The sequence below is a fragment of the Populus alba genome, chromosome 18, assembly GCF_005239225.2.
Source record: "Populus alba chromosome 18, ASM523922v2, whole genome shotgun sequence".
Classification (NCBI taxonomy): domain Eukaryota; kingdom Viridiplantae; phylum Streptophyta; class Magnoliopsida; order Malpighiales; family Salicaceae; genus Populus; species Populus alba.
In genome coordinates this window covers 8,063,152-8,084,255 of record NC_133301.1, presented here as the reverse complement: position 1 = coordinate 8,084,255, position 21,104 = coordinate 8,063,152, and the positions used below count along the sequence as shown (strand labels likewise).

The following is a 21,104-nucleotide window of genomic DNA, read 5'->3' as shown; positions in this document are numbered from 1 at the left end:
TGCAAGAAGTCTTCACCAAAGAGTTCCATTCATTATGTCTTTGACTTTGTCACTATATTATTCAAGAGAGCAGCGCGTTTGACTTTAAGCTTAACAAAAGTTACTTTTCACACATATAAAAAAACTAACATAAGTTATTCCACAAATAAAAGATGATTTTTTTATATACTTTTCATAGCATATAATAATACTATTCTGCTATTATATCATGACAGTTAAGCGGCACTTTGTGACCAAGATATATATATAAAAATACACACACACACACACCCCATGGTTAGGTTGGAAGGTTGAAAACAAATCGAGCTTTTGACATTTGATATATATAATATATGCATATATTTGCTTTCTTTTAACAAGCTTGAACTAACAAATTGGACTTCATTTTGTTATGGCCAGGTCATGCTAGTGAACACTTGGATTGATTAAGATGTTAAAGGTAATGTTTGGTTGTTGTCCCGAACATATAAAATAAAGATAGTAGGAACAAAGAAGAAAAACAGAACAAGAAATGGAGACCAAATTGTTTTTCTTGTAATGGTATATAAGACTTATTTAGTTAATGATTGATAAAATATAATAATGTTCATTTTACAGAAAAAAATAATAAGATATTATTTTTCTTTTAGTTTAATTTACATTAAGTTCTGAGATTAATAATAGAATAATAACCTTATAAAATTTAGATCGACTTGGTGGGTTGCTCCTTAACCCAAACAACTCGGGTTTAAACTGGTCCGAATTTAAAAATAAAAATCAAGGATTGACTTAGCTTGATCCAGTCAAAATCCCTAGTCAACCTGCAACTTGATCAACTAAGGGTAAAATCCAGTCAAAACTTGAGTAAAAAACTCATTGATTTTATTTAAAAAAAAAAACAAATTTGTTCAAAACAATGTCGTTTTGATCTTTTTAAAAAAAAAATGGAGTTGACATGAGTCAACACTCCTGACCCTTAACTTGAGCCTTGCTCCGAGTTAATTTCTAGATCAAGATTTTAAACAATAATAATTATTATTTTTATTTTTACACATTTTAGTTGAACAAATTTAAAATTAAGAATTTTTTTTACGATAATTATTTAAAAAAATAAATAAATAGTTTCTCGAGATAAGTTCCTTGTATATCTTTTATTTTGAAACTATATAAATTTATTTTAAAATTATATAAGGAATAAATTTATTTTTATATTTTTGTTTTTGTCTTTTCAACTAAATATAATTTTTTATTGGCTCTATTTTTTCTCTTTCGAGACAATAACTAAAAACTCTCTATGCATAGTTTAATCAATATGTAATCATTAGATAAGATTTTGTAAGCATTAATTCAATAAGCTTTTCGTGTGATCATCGCATAATACCAAACAAATGGTCCACCAGAGGATATCGTTCCAAATAAAAAACAGCTACTGATTAGCTTATCTAGCTAGAATGACTACACAATATTACATTGTTTATAACATGATCAGAAGATTAGTTATTTCATCGACCATATCATTCTATAATATTGTGTGCTTCATATGATAATTAAATTATGATAACTTTATGAGCTGCATCATACTATGTTTTTTTTTTTTTTTATCGGAAAAAATAACATTAGAAAGATATAAGCCAGCAAATTGCAGTAAACACGAACGGACTTTTGTATAGATTCCAACAACAATATGGCTCTCTTCACACACACGCGCGCGCGTTGGATATCATATATAATTATTTGGTTGGGTTGTCCGCGCAGACTGTGTTGATTGAAGGGAAGAGTTGTAATTGATTTTTCTTTCAAATAACATGTTAGAATTTTTTAAAAAAAATTCATGGTTAAAAGTCATATTTTAAGCCAAATTCTATTGTCAAAACTATTAGAAATTGTTCTCCAACATAAAAAAAAATTTAATCTCAAAATATTCTTAATTGCAATGTTTTTTATAAAATCCAAAACCTTCAATCCCATATATTTTTTTTAAAATTATCTTATACTTTGCATATTAAAAAGTTGAAGAGTAATACATAAACTGAACAAAGTAACATAAATGTAATTAACACACAAATGCATGTCTCAAGTTCAGGACTCCATATTCTGGACTCCAAGTTAGGGTTTGGATTTGAGTTTATTGTTTACTAACTTATTTTGGATTTAGATTTAGATTTATTATAAAATAATCCTTTGATCAATAAAGAATTAATTTTTTCAACCGGTTTATATATTTTTTGTTCGGTTCCCGAATATCATATACACAATGCAAACAATAAAATAAAATTATTCGAAAGTTTCTAGAATTCTATTAGCACATCTAGAGTTGTTTAAAATGCTAGGTAGTTGAAAACCACAATTCGTCTAATACTTTGGCCTCCAATAGTGATCTATACGAACCACTAGTATATAATTTATAGGGAAATCTAAAAAAACCCATAAATTGATAAAATATTCATATATTAATTCAAGATAATTTTAGAAATTATCTCAATCAAGTCCTTGCTTGATTTTTATAGGTCTAGAAATATAATATTTATATTAATTATATTTTATTCCTTAATTTATAAAATATATTATAATCAAATCATACTTAATTAAATCATCAGTGTTTAATTTCTGACTAATGATTCTCAATATTTGTGACCTTCCTAGTATGTTGACCCAAATATAAATTATAATTAAATAGAATTAAATTTATTAATTTATTATTAATTCAACAATTGATTAATTGTATTTGAAGATCAGGTGCATTATCTAACAACGTATCATTATTCTTTAAATATTAGAAAAATCATTAGTATTTCAATTAACTTTTCAATGATTGGTTTCTCCGTGTAATAAATATCATTCTACCAATAATGTTCTAATTTAACAATAAAACATAAAGTATATTTGTCATGTTAAACCATGCTTATTCTCTATATAATAATAATTGATAATTTGAATAAGATTTAAAACTTTTTTCAAATCTTATTCAACTTTGACAAAGGATTTCCCAGTCAATACTATTTGAGAGCAGATGAACTATTTTATTTAATTCACTTAGGATGATGAATCTTCTCTTGATTACTCAAGTGCCTTCATATAGTTCATGTTATATCCAATGTCTACCCCTTAGTAATATCGATTAAGATAACATGTAACATAATCAAAGCATAACATTCTCTAAATAAGATAACTTAGTGATCTAAAGTCTAAGGATCACTTACATAACCGTTAATTTAGCCTTCTATAGACATATGTGATATTTTATATATGTGATTCTTATACGGGTTAGTTCACTTATGACAAACACTTACATATTAGTCCTAGGTATTCCTTATACCTCAACTTATAAGAACAACTAATTCCTTTTATAAAGAAAAGAACATATGTACTACGACTTTAATAAACATCTAGTATTTAAGAGAGCATCGACTAGGAACAACATTATAATTTTCTTTGCAAAATATTTTTGTTCATGAACTTTATCTTTCTCTAAATTCATAAATCAAAAATTAAATTCATTAATCTAATATTATATGAATATTAAAGATAAATAAAGTCTTTATTAATAATAAATATGTATTTACATGGATATAATAATGCCACATGTAACCAACTGATTGGCTACAAAGCATATTAAACTAACAATCATCCACTTGCATAAAGCTAATTGCTCATGTATCTAGTAACATATTGCTCCTTATAACATTAATGCCTTTACATGGATAGTGACGTAGTAAGAGGATCTTTTAAATTCTCTTTGATGGATACTTTCTCTTTCTCTTTATATCTATCATTTAATTGATTTATCAAATCAAACAGAATTTCTTGAATACATGTTTGGATCATTGATGAGACCTTAGTTCCTTTACTTTTGCAATGATTCCATTGTTATCACAATACAAGGAAACTGGATCAACAATGCTAGGAACCAACCTAGTTCATTGATGAACTTTTTGATCCAAACAACCTTTTTGTATCCTTAAACATGGAGGTGTAATTTTATTCAGTTTTGGAATTAGTTGTGCTCTCTTTCTTGGAACTCTTCCAATTGAAAGTACTACCATTTAGAATAAAACATATATTGACTGGTATTCATTATTTTTCCAATGTTTTATTGAAACAATATTGATTCAAATAATTTTAAACTTCTAGTTTATCTTCTCTATTAATGGATTTTATAGCCAAGAATAAGAAACCATTTCCATCATATCTCTCTCAATCTATGTCTTAGAACACATGTATTTCGAGGGAGGTGTTTCATGTAAAATAGATAAGAATCAAATCTTATATTCTTCCATGCTAAGCTATTTTAGCATCTAGTCTACATGTATGAATTGAAACAATATAAACAACCTTCTAGATCTATCTTTATATCCAATATATAGGTTGCTTCTCTCAAATTCTTTATCCAGAGATTCGTGGACAATAAAAACTTTATTGATTAAAGTAAAGATATGTCGTTTCTTAATAATAATGTCATTTACATATAATATTAGAAAAACAACACCACTCCCACCAACCTTTTGTTTACAAAAGGTTTATCCACTTTTTGATTAAACCAAATATGTTGATTATACCATCAAAATTGGATATTTCTACTAATTAAAGCTTGCATTGTATATTTGTACACTGCCTTTCATGTTAGTTTTTCTCTTAAATATCCATTTAGATTCATTAGGTTTTATCCCTTCAGGTGGACCAAAAAAGTTCCAAACATGGTTAGCATATGAAATCCATAGCTTCAAGTCATTTCTTGGAATAAATATCATATCTTACTTCCAAGTAATTAGTAAGCTCATCAATTATGAGCGGCATGTCATTTACAACTTTCATAAGAGGTCTTTATGTCATTAGAGAATCTCATTCATAGTGATTTTTTATTTCTTAAAGTTTAGGTTAGACGTAGTGTTCTAAAAGGTGTAGAGAATCTCATTCTCTTTTAGACAATCATTAAAATATTTGGTCAAAATATTAACCACTTCAATCCAATCAAAGTTTCTTCTAATATGTCTTTTAATTTTATTGCAATTTCTATTGAACCTTGTTATATTAAATTCAAGTATATACAAACCATTCGTATAATAACAAGATCCATAAAAACATCATTATTATAAAAGAACAATATTTTTTTTCTCAATAATAAATTTAAATTCATTTAATACTAAATAAAATGGAAACAATGTCTTAAAATATTGGAGGAAAATAACAATTATATAGTTATAGTATCAGCCCATTGGGCAAAAAAAAACAACTAACTCCTACAACTAATGCATAAGTAGTTCCTATAGCTAATGCAGTAACCTCTACTTCATTACTGAGTTATAGATCCACTTTGTCTTCAACTAATCTTCTACTTTTCTTTAACAAAGACTATAAATAAGTATATCATTGATTGATAAGATGCAACACTCAACATAATGCCTTTGTCATTGATCAAGAAGACTGATTATAAAAAAGTTAATATGTTTCTTTCTAGATTGGTAAAATTAGAATTTTATTTTAGGAGTAAGGAATATTGTAAGAGCTCAACATGTGGATTTAATTGTTTGATATAGGACTTCCAACACAACTTTCTTTATGGTTGAAGCAAAGAAAAGCTATATTGCCTTACTTGTGTGAGATTGGATACATGTTAACATATATGTATCATCCTCACTATATCAAGCCTTAATGTTCTAGATACTTGATGGATTCACTAAAATTATCAAAGTTGATTCATGAAAAATGTCACTATTTATGCGATTTTAAAAAAGATAGATGTACAACTTTATAATGACGATGTTGATTTAGTCTAGTTCCTAGGCATTGACCATATAAGAAAATATTACTAATATGGTGATTAATAATTGACTTTGCCAAGCCAAGTTCTTTACAGTTGGCCAAGAGTTTGAAACACAAGATTAAATGAGTCACACTAACTTATTTACCTATAAAGAGGCCTAAAACGAGATAAAAATAACAATAGAGTCACATTGACTTATTTAACTCTATAAAAGCCTTAAAAGAGGTATAAAAAAAACAACGATAATATCATGCTTAAAAAAAAAAAAGAAATACATACACTAGAATTAAGTGGAGACATTTGATTGACCATGTTTTATATAAAAAATGATTATCTAGCACCGTAAAAGATGGGTGATAAAGGCTAAAAGTCAGGACCATTCCATCCACTGGTAGTGGCCGGGGCTAGGAAATGAGGTCTATGCCTCTATTGACACAAAAACAAAACTCATATAAACTAATAATAGCAATACTTCAAGTAAAAATAGGACTTAATTTCAAAGTCTTTTTATGTAAGGTGTCTTTTTGTTATATATATATATATATATATATATATATATATATATATATATATATAAAGAACAATTAATTGATTGAAACCTATATATAGGAACAACTTAGAAGGTCTGTTTTTTTTTTTTTCCCCTTTAGAGTGAAGTTTCGTCAATTTTTTACCAAAATAAAAAATTAGATTTGTCAATCATATTAGTACCATTGGTTACAAAAATTCAAAACTAGACCTAATTCAAACTTCTCTTTCTACAAATCAATGTACTCACTCTTGATTTTTTTTTTTTTTTTTTTTTTTTTACATACTATCTTCTCATATCATTAGTTACTTATATTTGAAAGTTGGAACAGAAGAACAATAATGAATTTTATTTTGATGTTAATGAATTTGGTGTGAGTACTGGTTGAAATTTCAATAGAAACTAAAATTATGAACTAATTAGTATAGATGGATTAATTACATAAGTTATGATACTTCAAAGAAAAAAAAGGATGGGAATGAAACAAAGAAAAAATTGTTAGGACTGAAATGTATAAAGAAGAGAAAATAAGGGGCAAACTTTTAAGGTACTTTAAAGTGAGGAATCGAAGTGTAAATGAAAAAAAATATATACGAGAAATCATTTTTTTCATTAAAATAGAATCGACGGTGTAAAGAAGAAGGTTTTCTCCCTTTTCATTTTTGTCCACACACACTCCTTCTACACCTTATATGCATGCCATCTTTTGCAAATTTTAGAGAGAAAAAATGAGATAATGAGATGAAACCTTTAAGTTAGAGTTATGGGCTGCCACTAAAAAATAGTTAACACCATAATAGAGTAAAAAATAGATGAAAGTTAAGAGAAAAGGAGAAACAATCGTGAGGATGAGAAAAAAGGCATCCCAAGTCGAAAAAAGAGTAATTAACATCCTTAAAACACCTTGGGAGCATAGGAATGAGTGGCACCTGGATAAAATAAAAAATATACTTATAAGGTATTTATTTGTAGCATACCTGCCACTACATCAGGTGTTGTGCTAGTATCCTCTTGAGTCATGTGAAAAACCTACCCCTAAATTCGTTCACCTGGTATCCCAAGTCGATCCCAATTATCTTTGAGCCTTGACTAAGTTGATCTTCCTAGCTTGTCCACCATAATATATTGTTATGAACTTTAACTTGGCAATCTCTAATTATGTGACTGCTTGGTAGTTCTATGAGGACATTCCCTTTTGAAATGACATTTTTTACCATAATAATGACGTCCTTGCCACAAATACTCAAGAAAGCTAAATTCAAGCTTTGAGCATGACACAATGATAACCTATACCGAGACACTAAGGCAATAAGAAACAAAAAACTCCTCACCCAACACCTATAAATAGATGTGAATAAAAAGTATGGAATACATCACAAAGCTTGGTCAAATCTTTGATAAGTTAAAGTAGTTCAATGAAGAACAAAAAAGAATAAGCAAAACCCCACTCACAATAATAATTGTTGAAATCAAAGTTTATAAAAAAAATCTTAATTACAAGCTAAAAAATCATATTTATACTATGTTAAAATATCCTAAACAAGGCTAGAAAAATAATAAAACATTTCTAAGTAAAATAGAAAAAAATCCTAAATGAACTAGAAAACTAATACAATTCTCACATAGTAGCTTTTAGACCTTATAACAAGACCTTTTAAATGTCTAATTATTATGAAATTTTAATATCTCTCTCTCTCTCTCTCTCTCTCTCTCTCTCTCTCTCACACACACACACACACACACACACACACACACACACACATATATAAGCCTTTAAAATCTTCTAGTTAAACTTCAACTTGATCAAACTATGGCATAATAAATTATACTTGTTAGTGTAAAATTATTAATTGAAAAAAATAAGCCCATAAAGTAGATGGATCAGGCTCCTCTTATACATAGATTAATCATGAAGTAGATGGATTAGACCCCTCTTGTATATATATGTAGCCTCCTTAAAATTCACTTTGGATCAAATATTGTGAATAAGTTTATTAAATGTAGTTTTAAGTTTCTTTGCTCTTGTTCTTGTAATCGACCCAAATAGAACTTGTAATAGATCCTTTGCTATAGTTTGGTTCCCATCATCCTTTCTCCACTCAAAAAGATTTGACCTCAAATCATCACCTATATCGAATAAGGAGAGATTAGAAACACTAACATCATACTTATCTAGTAGATCCACTTTGTAGACATTGTCATTAATTATTTCAAGGATTTGGAATGGACCATATTTTCTAGGCATCAACTTAGACCTCTTACATTTAGAAAACCTCTTTTTGTATATATACTCCTAAACCCAATCACCTATATTTAGATGACAAGTAGTAGAAAATAACAGTCTAATTCATTACTTTCCCCACAAAAGTTGCCAAATCTTTCTTCATAAGAAAATAACATTTAATATCATGGTTATGATTAATTGGAGTTTTGGATTTACTTTGCACAATAGTGGCCAAATCTTTCTTCATGGTCATAAGTGGTTCCTTTTTGTTTCCCCTGGCATTCGATTTTGATAAGGCAACTCTCTCTTATAATTTGACTTCCAATTGGAAAAGAAACTTGAATTGCCTCATTGGTGTGTACTATCATTTCTTTTCAACTGCCTTTTTATATTGTTAGCCATGTGAACCAAATTCTCAATATAATATCCATATTCTATATCTTAACATAATTTTGCAACTCAACCTCATTATTCATCTTTCTATTCAAACCATTCAAAAACCTTGTCACTGTAGCCTTTATATCCTCCATAATATTATTTCTAATCATAGAATTCTTCATCTCTTTATGGTAATCCTCAACACTATTAGACCCTTAAGTCAAACTCTGTAATACTTGAAATAGTTCTCCATGATAATATCTAAGAACAAACATTTTTCTCATGATTGCTTTCATCTCATCCTAAGTCTATATGGATATTTCTCTATTTGTTCTTCTATCTTAAGCAACTTTATCCAACCAAATAATAACATAGTCAGTAAACTCAATAACAATAAGTTTTACATTCCTTTTCTTATAGTATTAATGATAATAAAAAATTAACTCTCATTTATTTTCCCATAACAAAAATATACTTCAAGATTGTTTTTCCCTCGAAAAGTAAGAATCTTTATCTTAGACCATGTTTGTTTCCTGGAAAGTGGTTTCCGGGAAACCACTTTCCAAACTTTTCTAATAGAAATCACTTTCCAAACTTTTCTGTGTTTGTTTGTCATTAGAAAAATTTGTCAATAGAAAACTCTTTCCAGTCAAAGAAAAATTTGGTTTGGTTTCTAGGAAAGTATTTTCCTGAAAAATTTGGGTGGAAAACACTTTTTGAAAGTTGTGAAAAATTTAGAAACGTCATATTATTTGCTGAATATATATCAAATTTGGTCCTCAAACTTTTGATTGCTATATATATTTTGTTTTGAATATTTATTTTTCAATTTCATCTCTTAAAATTTAATTTTTATATTAATTTTGGTCCTCCTTTTTATAATTATTTTTTGCTTTTTTCTTATTATTTTTTTATTGAAATTTTCTATCTATCAAATTTGATCCTCATTCTTTTGATTGTTACTTATTTTATTTGAAATAATTTATGAAATGTTAATTATTATTATTTTAATTTCTTCATCTTTCATTTTTTTTAGATTTGATCTTTATTATTTTGATTATTATTTATCTTATTTGAGATAATTTATGAAATTATATATTTTTTTCAATTTCATTCTCATTCAACTTTTTAATTTGTAAGATTTGTTCCTCATTATTTTGATAAACTTGAGAAAAATAAAACATTAATAAGTTACTTTCCAGCTCATTTTCCATGACATAACCAAATATTGGAAAGTGTTTTCTAATTTTTTTTTTCCATTACACTACCTAACATCAGAAAATAATTCACTTTCCTAGAATTTACTTTCCAAAAGAAACTACTTTTCATTAAACAAACGGGGCCTTAATACTCTCCGAATTTATATCCAAATCATCATGAAAACTAACTTCTCGGTTTGCTCTCGTATAGTCAAAATGTCTTTATGGCTGAAATCCCTTATACCTATGGTTTCTATGATGCTGAAACCTAGCATTATAATCATGATCAAAATCCTCGACCTCTTTATTTGTATTTTCAGTTATAGCCTTTTTTTAAAAGTGAAATAACTCGTCTCATAAGCCTTATACCCTCAAGACCTTTATAGCTTGGCCCATTTTAAAGGCTAATTACCTTAATTCTTAATTTATTCATCTCATTCATAACCTTTCCAAACCTTATATTCATCAACTCCAATTGTTATTGCATAGCCAAATAACCCTATTTTGAATAATTATTATCCCTTGGCAGTGATAATCCACTTTTGGTTGACATTCATAAGATCTGAAAATCATGTTGGTAGCATGATAAAATATATTCTCACACTCGTATGTTTACACTCCCCTTGTGTTTCATATAAGTTTTTTAAATAAGTTCATCTTTCACCTTTTACCATACAGTCTAAAAAATTTCAGTTCTTTAAGGATTTAATCCACAATAAATTAAAAAAAAATAACCACTTAATAGTGCAATCCAAAATAATATAAAGACTTAAGAAGCAATAAAAACTAAAAACTATCAACATGAAACTACGAATACAAAATCACAAATAGTAAAGCAAATTTGTGCGAAATATGAATGATATGTAGACATAAAACATTACAAAATTAAAAGGACTGATTAAATAATATTTAAATAATCAAACTAAGCAAAGACATTATTCTTTTATTGACTTAGTCGAAACTATATATATAAAAAACAGGAAAATATTAATGCAAAACTGTACCCTTTTTATTTATCGTTCTTGGTTAGATTTAGCTTTCTTGAAATGAATTTTTTAAAAATTAAATTAAATTAATTGATTAAATATAAATATAAGATGCTCACTTCATGGTATTTTATTTAATTTTCTTTACAGGTCGTTGCTCTAACAGTTCATACAACTTTTTTTTCGATGTCATTGTTCAGCCTTTCATAGTGGCGTTAGAACCGTCTAGGTGAGCTCTTTTTGGTGGTGAGACAATATGATAGTGAGGTAACAATGGGCTTTTCTTTTTTCTCCTCTCGAGTATGATATTGACAAGTAGCTTATTTTTTATAGTTAATTATAGTCAATTTCTTTGTTCGCTTTATTTACTGCCCATCAAGGTTGTCATAAACGCTTTTTTGACACGACACAGAATATATAATATAAACTCGAATCGCAAAATTGTAAAATCATAGGTAAAATATTTTAACTAATTATATATTAACAATTTCAATCAAGTAGTAATTAGCAATATAACATAATAAAAATAAAAATAAAATAAACAATAGAAAAGTCTAAACACCTTTATTTTGTTCACATTGATTCCTCTACTTCTTAGACAAATCGACCCACCTACTTCGTCATTTACAAGAAACGAGTCCCTTAAAATTTTGATAGATCATTTAACATTAATTACTCCAAGGGTCAAGTATGCCAATTTACAACTTTTATTCTATATATTTGCCAACTAAAACATAGTAATATATCAATTGATATGTTAATAGTTGACATAAAAAATTATGAAGAATGAATAGATACTTTAATTTTACGAAAATGAAATACACAAATAGCTTGTATTGTTAAAAAATCAATGAAAATAATTATAGTCAAAATCAAACCCTTGATTATCAAATTGCACAAGTTTTGCAAGATATAAATTTAAAACAATGAAAATGTTAAGATGCAAATTACCAGAATGTATAATTTTATATTTTTTTCATACTCGTAAAATCGGTTTGATTTTACCGATTTTACCAAGTTTGACCGAATTTACTAGTTTTCGAGTTTTAATTTAATTTGACATGTTAGATACATGTTGACTTGTAAAATCTTAAAATTTTAAGAGTCAACTCGTTTTTTTGACAATATTGTTACCCATGTTTTTTTTATATATTATTAAATTAAAAGAGCTTATTGAACTAAGTCAAGTCAATGACATTGGTCTTAGATTTTTCTTGCTTTTTTAATAATATTACTGTCACATGAATAGTTTTAGAAAAAAATTTAAAGTAATATAAGCCACCTATCTAGTCATACAAACATTGTTTATTTTGCAGCTGTGCCATGCTTTTTGAAAAACTTAAATTATTTTTTATGTTTTGATTATTAATTTTTTTATTTTTAGATTGTTTTGAAATATTAATATAAAAATAAATTTTAAAACATAAAAAAAATATTATTTTAATAATTAACAGTTCCTAGGACTCCTATACTAGGGGCCTTTGCTTAACGTCAGCAAAGCATATCAAGTAACATTAAGCTAGGTGATGAGGAAGCAAAGAATATTTTAAAAGCTTGGAAATGTGGGAAAGCAATAAAGAGATAGAGATAGTGTCAACTGTCTACCTGAGTCAACAAGGGAAACCTAAAATGACTTCATGAAAATCTAAGCGTAGTTGAAGCCTCATCCCATTTAAGCATAGTTATAGCGCAAGTTCGAGTGATCTTGCTGGCCTAAGGGTATAATGGAAGTGAAATTGTGGTTGCACTTTAGTATACTGTGCTGATCCATGGAAAAGAAAGGCAAAAGCAAGGAAATAAATTAAAGTTGGAAAGGACTCGCTTTGAACTTGGCGTTGCATCTATATATGCTGTTAAAGAATACGCATCAGGTTCTTATCTGCTTATATAATTATGTAGTTCTTGGAGATTGGATGCTTAAAGGGACCGTAAATTATTTCTGTTGGAGAGCCTGTCTTTCGCAGAATCTTGTGTCAGAATTTTGTTTTCCCTAACGGTTCTTTTGTGTTATTTTCTACACTGGTTGAATCCAAAACTGCGGTGGTTAGCAGCCGTTACTCCTACGACATTCCTGGGACGACCACCTCGTAAAACCAGGTATTACAACAGTGAGTAATCACACGAACAAACCACACACTCGCTCAAATAAGGGGAGGGAAATATTCTTAAGCTTCTTATATTTGAAGAACATCATATGTTTACATGCACCATGTAGTTAAGTTGCAAGAAAATCCATCTCAACTCAAATACATGGCTGTGCTTCTGGAAATTAAAGCTCCTAGCTAGGATCAATGCCAACCCAAGGCTTATTATTGATCTAAAAACTGAAAGAAAAAGAAAGTAATTGCGGAGAGAACAGGATCACTGTGAAGAGAGAGTCATTTTTGTTAATATCCACCACCTGGAAACATGGAAGAACAAAATTCTTAACGTTAGTGATCAAAGCGAACCCAGCAATTCTCATATGCTAAGAGAGAAAGCACCGGATTAAAAGTGACAGTGGATATGATCTTCGCACCGTATTCCCTGGGTGTTCTGCATCTGTAGCATTCCATCCTGCTAGCATAGTTATGGACTCCACATCCCGATCTGTCAAACAACAAGTGCGTCCGTCTTTGTTAGGTGGTTTAATTCTCCAACCAGATACAAAATCAACATGAAGCAGTTTTTACTCGAGGAATAGAATATTCAGAATGGCTATATATGCAAATATCGAATAATATTTTATAAGAGAAAGGCAGTAGGGTATCGTGAAACTATATTGACATTCTGTCACCAATGAACAACCCGGCTCCTTTCTGGTTTTTTTTTTTTTTTTTTAAGGAAAACTAAGCAACAGTTACTGTGCATCTTCAAACAACCTTTTCTGTTTTCTGTCAAAAGCAAAACAGCCATCGTTCCGAATGCTATAGTCAGTGCGAAATGAAGGAAAATCATAGTAATATTGTCAAGAACACGTATCATCCCTGAGGCATATCATGATATTTGTGCAATTACACTGTGAACTCACCTGTTGCAAATCCAATCACCAGTTTTCCATCCAGGAGGATCACTTCCATCGGATGCATACCCACCTGCAGCATGACCGCTTTTTAATGTACCACAGCTGTAGCAGCTTGACCGGCTAGCATAGTTGTGAGCTTGGCAATTAATGGCAGGACAGTACCAATCCCCAGCCAAAACCTTTGTCGCATTGCATATGTAGGTTGCTGGATCAGGGCCGCCATACTTAGGGTACCCGCAAAGCTGGCACGTTTCCCGTTTTTTGAAATTCAGGTGCTGGCATGCGCTGCACATCCAGTCTCCTCCGGCTGTCAAGCTCATTGTATCTAACCTGATGATTCATTTGAAGAAATGAATAACAGATCTCTTATGTTTTCCAATCATTATTATTACAATTGGTCGACCTACACTCTTCTTCATCTGTTATGAATAATGACCTGATGGGCCTAAAATGTAACGATCTTCTTATTGTTCCAATATATATATACACACACACACTTAATATATCTATCGCACGTCTAAGAAATTTTCTTAAAATGTTTTACCAGTCCGTCGGTGTGCTTATCAACCCTTCAACCCTAAGACTAAATGAACATGCTTGCTGACAATTAGACCTTGATCATCGGGTTCCTCGACTTGTACTCGATTCCAGCGGGTAAAACCAAAGTGCATTCCTATCTGATGGTAAACATCCTATATAGAAGTGCAGTTCTAAGGTCATAGTACTAAGCTCCCTCCCGCACAGCTAGGAACAAATCGATTTTAAGAACCCACAGTAACATCGCCGGAATGCCTCACCACAGGGCCCAACCCGGAATATTGCAGCTATACATAAAACCTCATGCTTTTTGAGACGAGGTACAAGTGGTCGTTTACATATTAAATACAGAAAGGAGGCAAAAACTGAAGAAGCTAACCTTTTCGGAGTTGAAGGCTTGGATCTTGAACAACACTGGCAGAAGCGTAGAACTGTTTATTTAGTAACTGTGCAAGAACACTGTCAATATAGCTGGTGATTTTTCTGCTTGGGTTGGGAGGCTTTATATACTTGTTCAGCCTGGCCCCCTCCTGTGGGGAAACTTGGTGGTATTTTTTCCTTATCATTATCTGCTTTTTCTTCAGAGATAGTATTCCAAAAAGTTGACTAGAAATTTAGAGATAAGCCTGCTCGGACTTCTGTCTATTCAATTATACTCGTGGGCAGTCTCTGGTAGGGGCTCAAAAGGTGACAGCCAACAGGGCAGTACATGGACACTTACATTTTTTTCAAGTAAAATTTCTCTAGTTATACCCTCCCTTTAAAGGATTCCCCAAACTTTATCGTCACATACTTAGAACAATTTGAACTATTATTCCTTCTTCATATATTCATTTTACTGAAGGTTTTATGAGGGGTAGCTGTTATTTGAAAGGTGCATATAACGCCATGCGTAACTCATTGGCCTATCTGGATAAGAATCGTTCTTGTTCTCATGGCTAAGAAACTTGAGTTGGTTACCCAAATGCATGCCTATACACACAGAATTTTCATTATTCCCAATAAATGTTGGACTTGAGTTTGACGTGTGTCTGGATATAGTAAGATTCTGGTACTGATCATGCATATAATAGAGGATTTTCTAGTTGTTCTGGGCTGCACAAGCAATAAAAAAAGAAATCTTTGCTTCAAATTAATGGAAAAGGAAATGCAATTTGCAATGACCTCATCTTCCTTGTACATTTGTTCTGTTTTTGAGAGATAATCTATTTGGTTTTTTCACTAATTAATATACTTCAAATTAAGTTGTGGGATTAGCAAGAGGTGTGCTTGCACGTGCTTCCTTGTTAGAAAACAAATTCTTGTAAGGTTGAATTGCAGGCCTTTCGTTGTTAGAAAACAAATTCAATTACACGGGAAACAACAAGGATCAAACAAGAAAAAACAAGTCAAATTCAATTATTCCCATCATAAACACCTACCGGCAACCGTCGAATCCAAATTAACTTGGAAAGGTGTATGGCAACAAGGCAAAAAACCACGGTTTCGTGCGTCTTGGATAAACTCTATGGTACTTTAATTTGTTCTTTTTAAAATAAAAAATAGTAAAAGTTATATTATCTACGAGTTTTTAATTGGCAATTAAGTTTATTGTTTATTGATAAATATAGGAACAATTTCATTTATATTCCAATACATATAATTTGTCCCTCAAGATATGTGCTTTATCTTTATATTTTTCAACTATATACGTTTCTTTTTTAATTTTGTAATTCTCATTGCATTATTTACTAATATTTTTATTCCAATATCTTGGGTTGTTTCCATAAAAACCATGTATAGCTGACGCCTTTTAAGTTAAGAACCTTAACTATCTCTATTTTATTATTCTTTATATTGACTATAAACATGCGAAGTCTACATTCATCTGATCACAATTTAACTGTCTCCTTCTAACGTATTAAATTGGTATGAATATAAAAAGCAGGAATTTATTATCATGTATTATACAACGTGGATGGTCGCTTGTCTGCATGTATCACATGCGCACAAGACAACTTGTAAAAAGATGTTACTCGTGTAGGTTTTATGCAATTTTATTGTACTGTTTAGTTTTTTTTTTATTCCATCTATTTTCACTGTAATTCTTTTAATATATATCAATAATATATTGCCGTTGGTGTTTATTGACAAATTTAAAATCTGTTTGGCTAAAAATTTATGACTACGTTAGTATATAACAGTGACAACATAGTATTTTGTTAAGAAATGAGCCCATGTTATTATCTGCGTTGAAAATAAGGTTTTGTTGAATCAGAAATTACATGGTTTTTATCGTTTCCCTCTTTACTGCATGCTTTAGCACATCATCCAAATTAATTAGTATGAACAGTGCAGCAGCAGCAGCAGCACTGCTCATGCCAATTAATTAGCATGAAGAGTGCTGACTCTTCATGAGCAGTGCAGTGCAGCTGCAGCACTCTTCATGCTAATTAATTGGCATGAGCAGTGCAGCTGCTGCATTGTTCATGCCAATCTGCAATAGTGGAGCATGCTGTATTATTTTAGCCGAACCGGTTTTGATTCAAAACTTAAAATATATTAAAATAGATTTGATTTTGTAAAATAAAAATTATTTTTATTATTTTAATTGTATTTTTATTTAAAAAACTAGTATTTAATATTATTTAAAAAAACTATATAAATTAGACAAAGATCGCTTGATGACGTAATATTTACAAAATTATAGATATTTTAATGTAACAATAAAAAATATTTTATATAAAGTATTATTTATTTATGATATAATATCAATAGTTAAATCTACAATATTTAAATTAAAAACCATCAATATTAATATATATATTTTTAAATTATTTTATAACCTCAATTTCAAAAGCATTCTTAACCAAACACATTAAATTATTTTTGTTCAACCTTAATTTCAAACCATAATTTTAACCAAACACCTATTTTTTCAAATCAATCTCAAATAAAAGTATTTTTTATAAAATAACTTTTTTCAAATCACAACCATAACAGCTACTACAATACCAAACATATTCTTTGAAAAAAAAAAACCATGAGCTCATATATCCAACTTGCAAAAAACCTTACTCGTGTAGGTTTTATGTAGTCCAGGCGCACATGGTTCAGTAAAAAAAAGAAGGGCAAACATGTGAGATTTTGCGTCAGGAATCGGATCCTCATAACGCACAGCCATAGCCAAATTCTTTTGTTCCTCGTATTTGATTCCTTCTATGCAATAATTCAAAAGCAACAGAGAAGATTCACAGCCAATATATGCCACCCTTTTGGCCATCCGCCCGTCCATTAACTTGAGTGTATATACATGTGCTCGTTCATTCGATTCTGTCCCTGTGAGAGCCTGCCACGTCTTCTAATCTGATCTCCTTGAGAGATAACCGACAAGTATTCTAGCAAAATCTTCTTTGTTTTATCATGAGAAGAGAATGTTCCAAGCAATATCTGACTGCGGCGGGCCGACGCTGGACTGAGTGAACAGCTGAGTTGGAGGGGTCAGATTATGAACAGAAGCAATAAAAAGCACGTGACACGTTGGAGTTTAGGCTTCCTTCCTTCCCTTGGGACAGCAACTGGAACATGTCCAATACCGACGTTGAGACTGAGATGTCATTGCTAAGCAGATACACGATTACAATGCTCGATCTAACGTTTAGCTTTCTTAATTTACACAGCTATGGCGAAAGTGTTCAGCGCCAGACAGACGGATCAGGCTCGCGCTGTTGCTTGCTTGTAGACCCAGGGCTCTATACTTAGGGATCCTAATCACTAACAGACACACCATAATACACACAATAAATCAGCAGTGCATAGCTGTATAGCCAACACTGTACAAATCTGCAACACCCTTCAGCATATAGGCAACCAAAATGTACAGGCAATTCGGTTAGCCATCCTGTTAGCATCTTTCTCCTTTTATTGTATATATACCGAAGTGATTCATTCAATAAAACAAGCCGCTTCACAATCTTGCTCTTTCATGGTACCAGAGCACTAATTTTTTCCTTCCTGCCTATTCATTTTTATTTTTATTTTTTGCTTTCAATGCCTATCAACACCACCATCCTTAACACAAATGAACATCAAAGCACATTGATGAACATCAATGTAGCAGCCCAAACTCCAATAAAACTTACCTCTACCAACTATCTAGCCTGGAAACTTCAATTCCAAACTCTATTCATAGAATATGATCTTCTTGGCTTCATTGATGGATCATTTCCCTGTCCAGCATCCCTTCTTCTAGAAACCACAACACCTAACCCAGCATAAACACTATGGATCTGTCAATATCAACTCCTTCTCAATGTCATTCTTGGTTCTCTTTCACCTATAATAATGTCGTTCATTGCTCAAGCACATACATCAAAAGAAGCTTGGACAATCTTGGCTAATACATATGCCAAACCAATTAAAACACTTCACTAAAGGATCCATGGGTCTGAGTTTCTTTAGACCATTAAAGCTCGAGTTGATGAGCTTGCCATACTTGGAGCACCAGTTGATGTTGAAGACCTCTCAAAAAAAATTCTTGAGGGATTTGGTGATGATTACAAAGAGTTAACCAAGGCAGTTCACGCTCAAGATAATTTAATCTCCTTTGATGAGCTCCATGAAAAACATCTAAACTTTGAAGCATCTCTCTGTTACACTTAATGAACAAGAATAGCAGCTTGCTTAAAGTGTGCACAAAATGATTAAGGTTGCTTAATTATTGAATGATAAGTGTGGCTCATTATATAGCCTTACAATGGTAACGGGAAACAAATAAAGTGCAGTATTACGAGGAATCTCACAATATCAGGTAACAATATTCCTAGTGACTAGGACAACCCTATAGACTAGGAGTTTTATTCTAACAGAAAAGACTTGGTAAACATCTTAATTTAAGCAACCAGCTTCATCAATCCCTCTCTTAAACTAAATGCAATAGCAATTAGTTTATTCATTCAATTTTGCACACTCTCAGTTCTTCTCTAAGTTTCTGAAATGTCTCCACCTTCAAAGCCTTCGTCATCAAATCTGCTATCTGCTCTTGAGTTCTACAATGCAGCAACTGAATAATACCATCATTTACTAAATCTCTCAGGAAATGGAACCTGACATCAATGTGTTTGCTTCTCCCATGCATTACTGGATTCTTGGACAATTTGATCGTAGAACTGTTGTCACACCAAATGGTGGTGCATTCTTTCTGAGCAAGTCCTAAATTTTCCAAGACCCTTCTCATCCAAACTGCTTGACTTGCACAGCCTGCGGCAGCCACAAATTCTGCCTCTGTAGTGGATAATGTGACTATAGGTTGTTTTTTCGACAACCAAGAGACTGCTCCCGAGCTCATTAAGAAGACATATCCGGATGTGCTCTTTCGATCCTCTACATCACCTGCATAGTCACTATCTGTGAATGCGCGCAACTTGTCCATCCCATCCCTTTTGTATAGAATGCCAAAATTTGTTGTGCCTTGCAAGTATCTCAGTATTCTCTTAGCAGCTTGTAGGTGCAACTCAGTAGGTCTAGACATAAATCGGCTGATCAAGCTTACACTGAACATCATATCTGGTCGAGTTGTTGTGAGATACATTAAGCTCCCTACAATTTGCTTGTAGTAAGATTCATCAACTTGTACTCCTTGATCATCCTTGTTTAGTTTGACACCTGGCACAATCGGGCTGCTAACTGGATTACTTTCTGCCATACCAAAACGCTTCAACACTTCTATAGCATACTTCTTTTGGCAAATAAAATTGCCATTGGCTTTTTGTATGACTTCTATCCCAAGAAAGAATCGCATCTTTCCCATATCCGTCATATCAAAAACATTCATCATTGATGATTTAAAACCATTCATCATGTCTTCATCATTACCTGTATATATCAAATCGTCAACATAAATACTCACAATGATCATCTTGCCTTCTGCTTGCTCCCTTTTTAATGAATAGTGTGTGCTCATTTGGGCATGTTTCAAAGCCTTCATCTTTGAACTATGCTGCGATACGACTAAACCATGCTCGTGGGGCTTGTTTTAGTCCATATAGAGCTTTGTGTAATTGATAAACCTTTCCTTCACTGCCCTTCTTCTCATACCCCTTCGGTTGTTCAACAAAAACATTCTCGCTGAGTTTACCATGTAAAAATGCGGACTTGACATCCAATTGATAGATTGTCCATTTTCTTTGAGCTGCTAGTGCCACAATCATTCGTACTGTGTCCATCCTTGCTACTGGGGCAAATACTTCGGTGTAATCCACTCCATATTGTTGAGAGTAACCCTTTGCTACTAATCGGGCTTTATATTTGTCTACCTCCCCAAGCTCATTCAATTTAGTTTTGTAAAGCCATTTGACCCCAATTTTCTTGGCTCCAGCTGGTAGGTCTGTAAGTGTCCAGGTCTGATTTTTCTCAATTGAATTGATCTCTGAATCCATTGCTTCTCTCCACCTTGAGCTTGCTACTGCATCTTCATAGTTTATAGGGTCTACACCTTGCATTACAGCCATGTTGATCTCATTTTCTTCT

General features: G+C 31.2%; 1 protein-coding gene across 1 annotated transcript; it reads right to left on the bottom strand.

The window, feature by feature from the left end:
• Window positions 1–13,200: 13,200 nt before the first annotated feature.
• LOC118056706 (uncharacterized) lies at window positions 13,201–15,270 on the bottom strand. The gene is made up of 4 exons (XM_035069013.2): window positions 14,977–15,270; window positions 14,067–14,390; window positions 13,575–13,645; window positions 13,201–13,457 (listed from the first exon to the last, which is right to left on the bottom strand). Exons 2-4 carry the CDS (start codon window positions 14,378–14,380, stop codon window positions 13,444–13,446), a joined length of 399 nt encoding a protein of 132 aa, XP_034924904.1. The 5' UTR covers window positions 14,381–14,390; window positions 14,977–15,270; the 3' UTR covers window positions 13,201–13,443.
• Window positions 15,271–21,104: the final 5,834 nt, after the last annotated feature.

What these genes read in the sequence shown, in the direction of transcription:
- LOC118056706 (XM_035069013.2), bottom strand. Translation starts at nt 14,380, where the DNA reads ATGAGCTTGACAGCCGGAGGAGACTGGATGTGCAGCGCATGCCAGCAC. An exon ending in GGTGATTGGATTTGCAACAG is followed by an intron (nt 13,646 to 14,066) that starts GTGAGTTCACAG and finishes GTTGTTTGACAG; the next exon opens with ATCGGGATGTGGAGTCCATA.